Source organism: Neltuma alba, unplaced genomic scaffold (genome assembly GCF_004799145.2).
Source record: "Neltuma alba isolate B1F8T4 unplaced genomic scaffold, ASM479914v2 tig00011902_pilon, whole genome shotgun sequence".
In the NCBI taxonomy this organism is placed as follows: Eukaryota; Viridiplantae; Streptophyta; class Magnoliopsida; order Fabales; family Fabaceae; genus Neltuma; species Neltuma alba.
In genome coordinates this window covers 180091-195900 of record NW_021636500.1, presented here as the reverse complement: position 1 = coordinate 195900, position 15810 = coordinate 180091, and the positions used below count along the sequence as shown (strand labels likewise).

Sequence of the window (15810 nt, the reverse complement as noted above, 5' to 3'; positions counted from 1 at the left end):
AAAAAAATTAACAAATTTACACCATAACCCTATTAAAAATGACTTAAATTTTAATTAATTAATTAATTAATAATAACATGTGGCGTTAATTTGAAAGTTGAATATCTCTAGAAGTCCCCCATGTTCTGACTTCCCACTTCCCACTAACAGCTTGCTGATAGTGTCAGTCCGCTTCCGCTTCCGCTTCCGTCGTCCTCTCGCCATTCCCGCTATCCACTTCGATTATTTTCCTGTCAATGCCCCTGACTTCTTTACCTTCAAAGGTTCAAAACTTTGATTTCTGAAGCAAATCTTCAGAAGAATCTCAACTTTTTCATACCTTGTAAGAGTTCTCGCTCGACATTGCGTGTATTTATGCTTTTTCTTCGGTGTCGGCGTGTCGTCGTAGCTTCTTCGTGCGCCTTTTTCACATTTGCGTTTTTATTGTACTAAAGTGAAATATTTAGTGGCGGGTCAACTTTTTCTTGAAGTCCATTTCATGGGATATGATGCCTCTCTTTTACTTCGCTTTATTCCTTGGTAATCAATCGGTTATAAATCCTGCTAATTGAATCTTACTGCGTTTTCTTCCTCGTTTTTCTCTTACTCTGCAGGTGGATTGAGAGCTGGTGAATTCAAGATGTTTAGGGAATTCCTTTCTTTGCTGGCAATTTTATGGTTATGTTGGTCGCCATCAACTGGCGAAGCCCAAGCTGAGTATATGAAGTACAAAGATCCGAAGCAGCCAGTGGCGACTCGAGTTAAAGACTTACTTAGTCGAATGACGCTCGAGGAAAAGATTGGTCAGATGGTGCAAATTGACAGAAGTGTTGCCAATGAAGGGGTTATGAGAACAAACTTCATAGGTGAGGACCTCTCAAATGTGCAAGTATTATTCAATATAATACACCTTTAAGGAACTCTGTTATGCCTTCTAGCGACCCACGTCTGATTGGGTTTGTATGGCTGATTAATATAATCAGTTTTGTTATTACAGATTTAAATAAGTGGGACTGAGTCTCATACCTTACATTCTTTGATTACCACTTCTTTGGTAACTCTCATTCTCATGCTTTTATTCCCTTGAAGTTTTCCTTGAGGCCAAATATTCCATTGACTGAAAACCTTCTGTGTCATCCCGTCCTGGGAATATAGTTAATTTGTTTGCGTTAAATAAATTGTACTTGAGCTTCATGTTGAATCCCCCTTTTTTCTTTTTACCTACATGGTGGGTGACTCCTAATTCATGCGCCTCTTAATATTCTGTTATTAGTGCTCCCTGTTTTTAAGCAATCAAGCACAATACATACCCTTTCACTTTTGTCTTTATGGTTTCAAGTAGTCAAATGTGGTCAAGGGATGGGTAACCGGGAGAAAAAGGGAAAGGTGTGCTTTCTGTATTAGTTTATCCACCTTATACTTCAATTTGACTTCACTTTTTGCACTTATTTATTTACGCCACCTTCCTGCTTGATTACGTTTACATTTTTCACTTAATGTATTCGGGGTTTTGGATATATTTTTGAATTTCATATTTCCTTTTAAGTATGGAATTATATAACCATCTATTTGAGAGCCAGGAATAAGAAGTAAACAAAAATGTGGATAAGAACAGGTGATTGGAAGCTATGATTATGTATCTCTCAAAACAATTGTGAACTTTAGATGCTCGTAATTTTATGCAGGAAGTGTATTGAGTGGTGGTGGCAGTGAACCACTGCCAAAAGCTACTGCTGAAGATTGGGTTAATATGATCAATGGATTTCAAAAGGGGGCTTTGGCTAGTCGACTGGGAATTCCAATGATGTATGGCATTGATGCTGTTCATGGACACAATAATGTCTACAATGCCACCATATTTCCCCATAATATAGGGCTTGGAGCTACCAGGCAAGTTAAAAATTTTGAGTGATTATCCTTCAGCGTGTGTCCCGTTGATAATTTGTATGACTCTAGTCTCTAGTGTCTTGTCGTGATAATTTTTAAAGTGTTTCCATAATAAGGAGTATGATTTATGCATGAGTTACAGTTAACTGAATTTGCATTTGAATTTGTACAGCCTCAATACTTAATAGAAATAGTGCATAATTATGTATATCAATCTTTCTGTCAAATCATTGGGTCTAATTTTGAATGATCTTTGGTGCTGTTTTATGCTGATGCTTTGATGTATCTGTCTGTCCTTTGTTATAATTTATATTTTCTTGTTGACAGGGACCCTAACCTAGCATATAAGATTGGTGTTGCAACTGCTTTGGAAGTCAGAGCTACAGGGATTCCTTATGTTTTTGCCCCATGCATTGCTGTAAGCTGAATGCCGAAAAATGTTAAACTTGTGCACAAAAAGATTGGTTATGCATATAAGTTTCTCAAATCCGTATCATTTTGTTCTTTCTAATTTTACTTATTTTTCCTGAAACACTACTTATAGGTTTGTAGGGATCCGAGATGGGGTCGATGCTATGAGAGCTACAGTGAGGATCCCAACATTGTAAAAGAAATGACGTCAATCATACCTGGTCTACAAGGAGACATCCCTGTGAATTTCCGGAAAGGATCTCCATATGTTGGTGGCAAGTATGCACTTATTGATATTAAATTCCTTTTAACAAGAATGCATTTCAATATTATAGAGGAGTTTTATAGTCACACATTTTATATTATGTACTTCTGATGAAGATTGAGCACAACAGCATTGTGCGATTCATCTAGCCCATCCCACCTGGTGGGATAAGTTTTGTTGTTGTACTTTTAATGAAGATTCTCAAGGTGTTTTAGTCACATGAGATATTTGTGGTTAATTTCAGTCACTGCTGATCATTCATATTCTACTGTTCAAACAAACAAACAACAAGCCTTATCCCATTAGGTGGGGTCGGCTACATGAATCACACGACGCCATCGTGCTCTGTCAACAACCCAATCCTTAGATATGTTGTTGATTAGGAGGTCTCGTTCAATGACCTCATATTCTACTGTTCAAATTGAAAAAAAAATGTTTGAAAAAAAATTGTAATACCATGATTAACTATGTTTTAGGACAAAGGTAGCTGCTTGTTCAAAGCACTTTGTTGGAGATGGTGGAACAACCAAGGGAATCAATGAAAACAACACAGAGATTGATTGGCATGGGTTGCTTAGCATTCACATGCCTGCCTATTCTGATTCCATCCTTAAGGGGGTTGCTACAGTCATGGTTTCATACTCCAGTTGGAATGGGGTGAAGATGCATGCAAACCGTAACTTGGTTACTGGCTTCTTGAAGGATACCTTGAAGTTTAAGGTGATGGATGAACATTTTGCACTTCTTTTTCCCCCTGGTATAATTACCATTACGGTTATACCATACAATGGAAACTGCCGCCAAAATTTTCTGTTCATTTGACATTTATTTGATGATCTCATTGTCACCAAATGACAGAGAGCACACCATCTAGTTAGATATTAGTTCTAGAAATGAAGTGTCTGTTGAGCTTTTCAATATATTTTATTTTTGAAGGGAAAAGGCTTTTGGTATCCTTCACCATGAGTCCATTGAAGTCTGTTGTTGAGCATTGAAGAATGGTATTTAAAGAAATTACATGTTTGCGGGAGTTCCAGGCAACAAGCCTGCTGCCATTGGATCCCATGGATTAAGCAAGCATATATGGCAAATATAAAAGCTACACGGATTCAGAGTTAAATGCTAGCTTGAAAAAAAAATGCTAGCTTAATAAGGAAATTAAAGGTCCTTATTTTTTTCAAATAAAATAAACCACATGGATCACATCAGACATTTGCTTAGTTAGATAACGAGAATATCAGATATGAATATCTAGTCATTAATGAGGTCAGGGTCAAATTCCTACACGTTATAATTTCAGCGGTATCAAAAGATATTGCAAAACCTTTGTTATGATAGCTATATGAAGAATCTATGTGATTTCTACATGGATTGCATTCAATTGACTCCCACAGGAATGCTACAAAACCAGTCTTTTGTTTAATTAAATTCATAGTTGCCAAGTACAAAGAAACATGGTTTACATTGCATGCTAACCGCAAAAATCTATTCCTCTTATTTGTCAGGGATTTGTAATCTCTGATTGGCAAGGTATTGACAAGATCACAACACCACCTGATTCAAACTACTCATATTCTGTTGAGGGGTCCGTTGGAGCTGGCATTGATATGGTTGGTTTGCAGTTTTTGTCCAAATTGCTTGTAGAATTGAGGGGGGAGAGTATGATTTCTGCATGGATGTAGCTTATGGACCATGTAATGTGTACTGTAGCATAGGATTTTACAACTTAGTGTTTCTTGTGTTTGATTTTCATTGCAGGTGATGGTCCCATACAAATACTCAGAGTTCATCCAGGATCTTACAATTGCAGTGAAGAACAATGTCATTCCAATGGAGCGTATCAATGATGCTGTTGAGAGAATTTTGCTTGTGAAATTCACCATGGGTCTGTTTGAGAATCCTCTGGCTGATCTCGGTTTAGTCAATGAGCTTGGGAAACAGGTAAGACATTCTAACTTTTCAATCTAATAGAAGATTTGAAATGAACTTTATTTGCAATTTAGTTCATTTGAATAGTATCTTGTGAAATGACGTTCTCTTTGATTTCGTAATGAACATCATTCTTGATGATAGTGTTCTTTGCAATGGATGCTCAGGCAATTTCAAATTTATATATGATTAGTAATAAAATCCAGGGTATGGGGATCTACTTGGCCTAGCCCTTGGATTACGTGATGGGAACGGGGAACTGCATATTCCTTTGTCAGTTTTCTCAGAATCCACCTACCCTGACCAATTGGGGTGCGAAATGAACATCTTTGGTTCAGGAAATTTCCAATCAATCCATTTTAGATAAGCACTTCTGCCTGAAATTTTCAGATCACAATCACTTTAGAAAAACACTTTTTATAAACCTGGATTTTTAAGATCTATTATATAAAGAAGCAAAATATGATGTCCCAATTTCTTTGTCATACTTTCCTGCATTAACTTTTAATAATGCCTCCTAAGCATTTTAAAAATGAAACTGATATTGAACTTCACTGGCATTGCTTGTTTGCTGTAATTTATAATATAAGAGCCCTGAGATGTAATATACCATATTGTTTACATTCAGGAACACAGGGATCTAGCAAGGGAAGCTGTGAGAAAATCACTTGTGCTGCTTAAGAATGGAAAAAATGGGAGTACTCCACTCCTTCCTCTCCCTAAGAAAGCCTCAAAAGTCCTAGTTGCTGGTACTCATGCTGATAATTTGGGGTATCAGTGTGGTGGGTGGACAATCAAATGGCAAGGATTTAATGGCAACGAGGACACGAGGGGTAAGTAACTCTCAAACATGCCTAATGCATATATGGTGGATGCATCACAGCTTATGCGCTTCTGGCCCCTGCATGCACCAATTGATATTATATGCTGGAGAAATAATAAACAGGCATTCTTTAATTAATTTGAAAATTTTGAATTGTACAGAATCCTGCAGCAGTGCAGAGACTCTAATTAATGATTATCACTAGATTAGATGCTATATTGATTGCATGGTCTCGGATGAATAATGGTAGGTAAATGCGTTCCTATGAGGTAAACAGAAGTAGCTGTTGCTTAATTCCTTAGTTGCTATAATGTTAGCTGTGCTTAATAACGGCAGATAGACTTCCATGAGACGTTCATCTTGTCAGTTTATGCCCCCCTTTAGTTCAATGCACATTCAATCTAAAACAAAATATCTTAATATACTGCATCGGTAGGCATGTTCACTCCAATCAAACCTAGGTTTTGTCTTCATCTTGTTTCTGCTCTAACTCTAACTGAATATAGGTTTCTTTTTTTATCTTGTTTTTGTTCTCATTTCCAGGTAATTTTTCTGTGTTATTTTTTGGTGTTGTCATTCCTGGCTGGAGACGTTTGGTAGACAGCCGAAATCATTTCCCATGGAAGTAAGCTAAAATGGAAACAAACTGACGGATTTCGTTTTCGTGGACAGGAACAACTATTCTTGGTGCTATAAAAATGGAAGTTGATCCTAACACAGAAGTTGTCTATCGTGAGACCCCTGATAGTGATTTTGTCAAGTCCAGCGACTTTGAATATGCCATTGTTGTTGTTGGCGAGCCTCCTTATGCTGAGACTGCTGGGGACAGCACAACACTTACAATGGTCGATCCTGGCCCTGATATCATCAAGAATGTTTGTGAGAATGTTAAATGCGTGGTTATCGTTGTTTCTGGCAGGCCTATTGTTATTGAACCCTATGTGTCCTCGATAGATGCGCTTGTGGCAGCATGGTTACCTGGCACAGAGGGTCAGGGTGTGACAGATGTCCTTTTTGGTGAATATGGATTCAGTGGGAAGCTTCCAAGAACATGGTTCAAATCGGTGGATCAACTCCCAATGAATGTAGGAGATCCTCACTATGATCCACTTTATCCTTTTGGTTTTGGACTAACAACTGAATCTGTTAAGGATCTCGTAGCAAGGTAAACTTCAAAAGGCCATAAAAAGGCATGCATATTAAAGTATTCTCTCTCTTTATGATGACGGTTTAACTGTTAATCTTATTATTTTGTTGTGACTTAAGTTGGGATTTTCATTTTTACTTTTTCTTTCTTTGAAGGAAAAAGGTTTTGGGGAAAATTAGCTAGGAAACGTTAATCTTTTGACTCTTACAGTTTTGATTCGGTTGTGCATAAATGTTATGCTGTTCTAGTCTTACAGTGAACATTTATGGAAATTTAGATAGAGCATCGTTCATGTTATTAGGCTTGTGTATTACTTATTAAGCTACCTTTTATGTGCAGGTCAACCTCAGCTGCTGCTGGTTTGAATGTTTCTATATTTGCTGTATTGAAGACTGTGATCTTCATCTTATTATTTTCCAGGTAAGGATTTGACAGAACAAGGAAAAATACAACTAATTACTCCAAACTATAATTATTTTCGTGAAATGGATTCCTTTAAGTTGGGATATTGTGAAATTTTCGTAAATAATTACTTAAAATCTGATTTGCGGGTCCTTTTTCTTTATTTAATTTAATTCGTTATATTTATGATTATAATTATTAAAACTCATTTGCAGGTGAAGCGGAATTTATGGGGGAGTTTATTGAAGCTGGCTGATAGAGATCTAACTTAAAATTGTTGCCAGCATTTTTTTAAACCTTCATTAATGGTAATTCATTGTAGTGGGAGAGTCCCATCAAAATTTGTAGGAACAATTAATTTGAACTATTTTTTTAAATTATAATTGATCCTTTCACTATTAATAGAATAGAATTCGATTTCCTTAACCGAGCTTCGCCCGAGATATAGCTAATTTGATCAAAGCATATGAGATGGCACCTGTTGTAGAACCCCCGGGCCGGGGGGGGGGGGTGTGTTCAAAGAAACACAAAATTAACAGGAACTATCAAAAGCCCATACATATTATAATTAGTTTTTTTTACCTCTATTTTGCATCTAAATTGAATATCTGTTTAAAAAAGTATTTACATTTAATGTCGAACAAAGCTTTAAATAGATTGTTTACAGTGGAAGGATACTAATATAATTTATAAATTAATTATTTATATTCAAATTTTAACTAATTTTACGTTTGTCATGTGTAGCAAAATAATTTAAAAATTATTTAGAAAAATTCTAATAAAATACACCAAATTTAGTGATTTTGCAAGTATTTATTTGGGGTTTGCAAATCAATATTATCAATATCAATATATAATCAATAGCTCTGCCATCAAGCTGCCAACAAAAACAGGTTAACACCGACTCCAAACTGAAATTACTGGACACGAGCTGTATCGCCAAAAAAAAAAAATCCTTCCTGAATCCTGACGCGAAAATTGAAATTGAAATTCAAATTTCAGTTCACCCTTAACTCTGAAACATCCATATAATTTACCCACCATTCAAGCACTCTGCAAGGTTCTATGTGTGACAAGGTCGTGTTATGGAAGGGTTGTTTCCAGGTCCTCTCGCATCCAATGATGTTTATTTTCATTGCTTATGTGATTTGATGTTTTGATGTTCTTGTCATGTTTATTTTCATTGTAGCCAACAGGAATATAATGATAAAGGTATTGTTGTCAAACTCATGAGTTGATTCTCCGAGTTTAACGTTTTTACATTTTCAGCTAATAAAATCGTGTCGACTCATTCTTAAACTCGTGATAACTGTAAACTCGATTAAACTTGTGAATTCATTTACCGAGTTTACTGTTTTTATGTTTTTAGTTTACAAAATCGTGTCAACTCACTCTTAAACTCATGTTAAATTTCTTAATTTGATTATGTTTAGTGACTTTATATATGATTTTTATAGAAATTTTTTTGTTGAATATGATAAATTATGAACATTGATAGATATAATTTCAATTATTTAAATTTAAAATATATTTAAATAAAATTATTCTCAGTTTTTTATATATTAATTATTTAATTATATACTTTTAATATCAATTTATTAACAAAAATAAACTCTTATAAGTTCACGATTCGAGTTTATGATCCGAATTTACATCATTATTATGAGTTTGTCTAAACTCGAGAATTTGATAACCTTAGATAAAGGTGTGGGCTTAAATTGATATATGCTTTTCACTTGCATTCACATGTTTGGAAGCTCACGTGGGAAAAACCAAAGGACTAACATGATCCTCTGGATTTTTTTTTGAACAGAAACTGAAACTAGTGCAAAAGACCAAACAGTCCAAACTCTAGCTAACTCCTGCCATCATCCCCTTTATATCAGAAGGAGGATGGCTTGATCCTCTGGATTCCTCATCGGTAATTTTCTTCATGATGATTGAATATAGCTGTTCAAATATGTTCAAAAGGAGGTTTACAAATTTTTCTATTGAAGTTAGAGGTACCTCCTTCAGTTAATTTCAGCTTATTTTTGGGAAGCCATTGTTGAAGCCAAATATTCAATAATGGAAGCAACTGTTTTCCATATCATTTAGTTATAAAAGTTGGCCTGTGTTACTTTTTCGTGCAATCAAAGGAAGGGTCTAGATTTCCGAATCCCGTCCTTATCCATGGAGATAATTTTTTGTCCCCTATAACATGCAAGAAGTATTAAAGATTCGATAGTGTGCATGTTGCTGTCAAAATGCCTTTTGTTTTTCTCGGGACAAGTATTTTGGCTGTCTTGGATGTTACTACCTCCGGTTTTTAATATAAGATCTTGTTTGATTTTTATTTTGATTCTAAATATAAGATCCCAATAACCTTTGTCTCTCATATTTATCTATTTTTTCTCAAAGTAATTCTCTTAATAATAATAGTTTTAGCTAACACACTTGATGAGCAATGATATTTTAGAAAAAATAACATCTATTTGTTACAAATAACTAATTTAACTAGTTTTTTTAATCTACTAAGATTAGTCAACTGGCTTTTATATTAAGTACCAGAGGTAGTACCTCACTATAGCTATTAATATTTGAAGAAAATACTGTTTTAGTTTTATTTTTTCATTTCATGCTCTCCCAAGATCAAAGTTCTGAGTATGGAGAAGTTTTCAATGAACTTTCATATTGAAATTTTTTTCATTTTTGCAGCTGGAATTTTTTTCATTCCTTTTTTATTGTTCATGTATCAGAATCATGGACATATAGGTATACAAGTGATCACCACAAGTGTTAGAGCTAAGAATTGTGGGTAAATTATATAGATGTTTTAGAATTCTGATGACTATTCTTATATAGTGAAGTGGTCATGGGATCTCTGACAACATCTAATACATGTTTTGAATTGAAATAAAAGTAGGCAACAACAAAACTGGAGTAAGTAATAGCTAAATAAGAATAGTTACCAATTTTTAGAAGCAAAAGTAATCAATTGAGATACAAGAATAATCAATAACTAAACGAGTGATTGTCAGATATCTAAAAACAAATATAGTTAATAGCTAAATAAGAGTAACTAATATTTAAACAAGAGTAGTTCTCATAGCTTTGGTGACCAGTTGTCAAAGCTCTTATGGCTGGGCACTGGAGGGGTGACTAGTGCAGAGCATTCATGAAGAAAAAAGTGCAGGGCGTTTGCATTATTTCGTAATATTTAAGAAAGTTCAAAATAGTATAAGAGGTTTGATTCATGATTTTAAAATTTACCCACCACTATTTGTCATTTACCAATTTTTAGAACATTTTATTTTCATTTCCCCATTATAAGTTAATTGAGCATGTTGTGTTGTGTGATCTCAGCATGAGGATATTTTAAATGCAGCAGCTTGAATGTTTGTTTAGCTCGAAAACAAGTGAAGCGGAACAAATTCGACCATTAATGTTCATTGTCACTGACACGACGAAGGCAATTTCACCTTGCTCTTACTCAGATGAACTCTCTCACTGAGTCCATGCGACGCAAGCCTTCGACCACCATTGTTGCCACGGCTGGCTTTGAAACAAATAAAGCCTCGACCAAAGTGAAATCACATTTCCATTGTGTTTCTCTTTCTTTTCTCCTTTCCAGTTCCTTTCCTCATCATCTATCATTCGCTGCCTCTTGCTTTTCATCTCATCTAGGTATTATTGCCACTATATTGATGTAAGCTTTATCCCTCGAACGACACCATGGATTTTAGCAAAACTTAAAAAAAAGGAACGACGCCATGGAAAGAGAGTCTCAAAAATGGAACTTCTGTGACACTTTGAATTGCTTCAACTCAACATCTAATGATCTTGGAGCTTTCAAAAGAGGGAAGGCGGAAAAAGAAGGGCTGCAATGCATGGCAAGCTTCCGGTATGGTAAAAGAAATGAGTTGAAGAAGAAAGGGCGGGAGAAGAGGAGATCATTGGTGACATTTTTATCGAAATACTATAAATAGTAAAACAAATTGCCCATATGCTACTCATATGCTGCATTTTTTAAACTCGTTTAGGCTGGCTGACTGAGAGGGTGAACCAGTTCAACTTTCTTCTTTTTTCATTTTAGGTAAACATTACAGCTGAGGGCCCCATTTCATCAATGCTATGCCACATCTCTGCCCCTTCTGAATTTTGGAAAAAATTACAATCAATTATCCTTTTACTGCAAATAATCAAATCTACTCCCCTTCTTTTTCTTTTTCTTTTTTCCTTCTTTTTAATATCTCCTTCTAGATAGAAGGGATATGAGTAGATTTTGTAGAAAGACCTTTTATTATGATAGTACTTGTTGCTGTAGTGAGAGAGTACCTCGCCATGGCAACACAATTCTTCACCATGACAACACTCGCACATCACAACCAATGAGAGAAAAGTTCAAAAATCCTATGTTTAGGGCTTATATTCAATCCTAGAATCTCAAAAACTTCATTACTTTTGAGATAGTTCACCATACTAATTATTTACCAGATACTATATATGATTTTAACAATTTTTTCGTTTTTTTCTTATTCTAGTTTGTTTACAGCTTACCTTATGAGTTATGCCTAAGTTAATGACTCCTCAGAGAAACTAGTAGGATAAACAAGAAAGAGTTTCTGTTACTTGGATTCCCTAAGCAGTTGCAAGAATCACCCAAAACACACTTTGACGTCCTCACGAACATCTACCGTTACTCTGAGTCAAATTGCATCAAAGAGTTAGAGAATTGTTAAGGGTTCATCATAGAGAGAGCAATACCCTAGTTAGGGAAAGAGAATGAGGAGGAGTAGAGTAGGAAAACATACACAAAGGAATCAAGATGGCTTATCATTACTCCCAAACCTCACAAACTTCTCTAAGAGTTACCTTAAGGAACCCTAACAAAGCAAAACTCTTCCACTTAATAAAATAACAAAAGTGATAGCACGAATCCCTAAACCTCATTTAAAATTTTTGACTAGTCTCTGTGGCCACGGCGATGGTACTTAACTGAAACGTCACGTTTTAGGTTCTTCGCTACAGGGAACGCTACATTGTGTACACTAAATAAGATTAAATATTACTTTTATAATCAAATATAAATGTTTTTATATGTTTTAATTAAAATATTATATACACACACAAATAAATAATATCAGATATAATATTTTGAGTTTTAACCGATTAATATATATGATTTCAACTAATTTAACATAATCAAACATTATATAATACATAATTATATATAGAATCAAATATATAATATCTCAACACTCTCTATTAATGTTGGTTTGGTACAATTAAACATTTAAATTACTTTAGTAATTTTTTATATTTTATCAGGTGATTATTATTTATGAATGTTGTTATATTTTATTATTATCAATTAAATTTTATTATTTTAATATGGTCAATTTGACCTCAGCTTAATCCATTGACTCTTGACCCACCCCAGTCCATTTTTTTATTGTATGTTTTTTCCTCTTAAATTTTCTTTTTCCCCCTTCAGACAACATCGAGTCGGACTTCCACAATGTTCATCCCAAAATTAGCATTTTTGAAAACAATTCTAAATAATTTTCAAAAGCTTCATTGACCTTATTATTTCAATACACACACACACAGATATATTGTTCGCTTAATATTTACGATTTCGCGCTCAGCTGGTCTGTCGTCTCTTTTTATTGCCCTTAAAGTACGCTGGGGTCGGTGGTGTTTGTCCAAAAACAATTGTCAAAGTATGACCCTAAAACTTTATTAAACTTTATTTCAGCGGACTTAAATATCTTTTGCTTCTAACGTAATTCTCACGTTCTTTTTTAATATTATCCTAACAATTTTCCATAATATTGAATTGCCCCGTAATAACAAAGTTTCAACATAAAATAAACCAAAACTATTTTTAAAAGGGAGAATTGAAACTTGGATGACTCGTGCAAGAACAAAATTAAGTTTTGTCCACATGGGTAAGGATAAATCAGAGAGAATTATAATTAAGTCTCAAAGAAGAAAAATAATTACTAAAAAGCTTCAATAACAACCTAAGCAGTCTATAATAGAGAATGACAACTTCCGAGACTTATTTTGTAATTATTTTATTTTTTTAAAATCTCATTATAATTGTCCAAATAATTATTGAGATCTATCAAACTTATCCATCCATTATGCAAAGTAACCTTTTATTTTAACAAGTGTAATATCTAAAGTGAAAATAATCTTATCATTATTGCCCTCTTTCAAAAGAAAACAAAATAGATTTATCACTTAGAAATTACGAATTAAATTTCCTATTGTCATTGGAAGCATATTTCATACTCATGACTTAGCTCATCTTCCAACTAAACCATTTGAATTGATCTTGAACGGTACATACCTAATCTAATTATTATACTTTAAATAACTTTTTTTATTTTAACAAACGTAGAATTTAAAATGAAAGTAATCTTATGATTTTTATTTTTCAAAAAAGAGATAAATTTATTATTTGACAAATCACAAATTAAAATCTTTAAACCATCCATACTAAATCTAAACGATTTGAATCTCATCCCAACGATGAAAAACCCTTGTCATCTTTATTGAAAGAGATCCTCTGTTAATCTAAGGCCTATAAATTTTAACGAATAATTTTGCAACTAGTTCATAAGAGCTGTCCTAAGGTGGGGGGATCCTTAGTCCAAGGCAATTTTTTTATTTTCCATTTTAAGGTTACTTTATGATTTTTTAAAGGTTACTTTATGAAATTTTTTTTTCCTCTTTCCATCTGTTTTTGAAACTTTAAGAGGAGCGTCTGTGGACTCAAGGCCCAAGGTAGGGCCCACATCAGCCCATGTTTGCCGACCAGTGGCTTTTGTCTTTATCCTCTCACTACTTTTTAAAGGGACCGCCCTCTCCCTCCCTCTCCCTCCCTCTCCCTCTCTCTCTCTCTCTCTCTCACCTCCCAAGTCTCATCCATCCGCACACGTTTGTTTCTTAATATATTCAAAGTTACAAACGTACATGAGGCGCTCTCAATTGTGAATCCAAACGGTTCTGTTTTCTAATGTGAAATCACAATATTAGCCTTGTCTTCCTTAAATATGTCCTCTCTCCCATGAAATCCCCTTCTTTATAGATTGTTTTGTTACTTGTGCTCCTCTTAAGATTTATTGAAAAATGACATGTAGCCATCAGTCATGATCATGTGTTTAATTAAATTTATTTATAAATTGAAATCTCACATCCATCTCATTTCATTGATTTTTATAAAACAAATGATTTATTTAGTTTTAAGTTTTTGTTAATTATTTTTTAGAGAGATCATTGATTTCTATGTTCCGTTAGTCCCATTTATAAAATGAAGAAAAATATTTTTAAATCACATTTATATGTCACATCATTAAATTTTTAACATGAACATATTATTTTATCCTTTAATTATTATTGTGTTGATTGTCATTTTGTTGGCAAGTATATAGATTCAATAGGAATAAAATTAAAAAAGTTGTTAAATTTTAAGACACAATTAAAAAAATTAAGATTTTTCTTAATTCTGATAAAGCAATTAGAAGTAACTAATAAATATAAGCAGGATAGTATTTCAATTTTAAAGGATTAGATTCTAAGCATAGGTTGAAATAATTTCAAAATGTTTAATCAGACCCTTGCTAAAGAGAGATTTACAATTTTCACTTAATCAATACTTCAATGGTTTCTCACTCATTTCTTTTAATTTACCTTTTTTTTAGTCATTTTATGATATTTATTTTTTTAAAAATATTGTTTGTTTAAAAAATAGGTTGGCAAAAGAATTTGTAAAAGATTTATAGTCATCTTATTTTTTTTTTTAAAAACAACAAGAAAGAAAAGTTCACAAATTGGTTAGATCCACAATCAAATCAATTAAGTTAGTTTTAATGCCTGAAATTTCTGTAAAAACGTTATATTCTTAAAGCATCTTTTTAAAGAAAGGTTTGCAAATTAGTTAGAACAAATCAAGTCAATTAAATGGGTTTTAATACATGAAAAATCAATTTTAACTTTACTCTTTGATAGATTTGATTCAATTTATGCCGACCCAATCAAATTAGTTCATCAACTTTGAATACCCATAATACCTGATAATGAACATCATCCAAAAAACTTGATTGACAATGAAAAGCTTATTCAAGTCAATTTATGGACATTCAAGTCTTCGTCTCTCATTTCTAAACCAACCTATCTACAAACCTTCAACTTCTATTTCCCCAACTAAAACAGCCAAACAACCTAGCTATTTATTATTAATATTATGTAAATTGATTGAAAATAAAAACAATATTGGAAGCATTGGAATTTCGGCAATAGAAGCTTTGTCTTGCTTATTATCCAAATCAAGGAGGAGGGTAGTTTGGTCATTTTGATAGGGGATGAGTTGGGGAATCAAATCATCTCAAATTTTATGCTTTGAATATAAGAAACAAGCCACGCACTAAGCCTATGAAAAATTCCCATCTCGTATAAGCTAATAATTATCTTCTGCCCAAAAATGCTCAAAAACACAATAAATTTAAACAAAAAAAAATCTGAAGTGGTCATTTTATATTTTTAATTCCTTCTAGAGATTAGATTTATCATTAAATTTATGAATAATTTTAAAAATTTATCATAACTTTATATTTTTTTAAGTATAATATAATTTTTCCAAAAAACTAAGGATAAATATAAATTTAAAAATAATTATATTTTAAAGATACTTTATGTTCTATATATATAAATATATATATTTATATCATGTGAGCCCTTAATAATTTTCTCCAGTAAAAGGGTCCCAAAAACCACCTGCAAGTGCTGGTCCGCATCACCATCAAATGCTAAACTCAGCCTTATTCAATAAAAATAAATAAATAAATAAAAGTTCATCATCTGCCGAGCACCACAGTTGAAAATAGACAAAAAGGAAGAAACCCACTCCGCACTAAACCAAACCAAACCAAACCAAGGGACAGATAGAGAGGAATCTCTCTGGTTGTTTGGGACTCA

At 33.4% G+C, this 15810-nt stretch overlaps 1 protein-coding gene across 1 annotated transcript; it reads left to right on the top strand.

The window, feature by feature from the left end:
- Positions 1 to 209: 209 nt before the first annotated feature.
- Positions 210 to 7264, top strand: LOC114719297 (beta-glucosidase BoGH3B-like). The gene is made up of 12 exons (XM_028904779.1): positions 210 to 322; positions 594 to 845; positions 1665 to 1869; positions 2194 to 2284; positions 2411 to 2556; positions 3019 to 3262; positions 4048 to 4152; positions 4301 to 4483; positions 5100 to 5304; positions 5967 to 6459; positions 6781 to 6861; positions 7059 to 7264. The coding sequence occupies exons 2-12, from the start codon at positions 620 to 622 to the stop codon at positions 7060 to 7062; spliced, it is 1983 nt and encodes a 660-aa protein (XP_028760612.1). The 5' UTR covers positions 210 to 322; positions 594 to 619; the 3' UTR covers positions 7063 to 7264.
- Positions 7265 to 15810: the final 8546 nt, after the last annotated feature.

Excerpts from the sequence above, each read along its gene's own strand:
- LOC114719297 (XM_028904779.1), top strand. The coding sequence starts at position 620 with ATGTTTAGGGAATTCCTTTCTTTGCTGGCAATTTTATGGTTATGTTGG. Across the intron at positions 2,285-2,410 it reads TTTTTGCCCCATGCATTGCT|GTTTGTAGGGATCCGAGATG; the intron begins GTAAGCTGAATG and ends CACTACTTATAG. Across the intron at positions 6,460-6,780 it reads GTTAAGGATCTCGTAGCAAG|GTCAACCTCAGCTGCTGCTG; the intron begins GTAAACTTCAAA and ends TTTTATGTGCAG.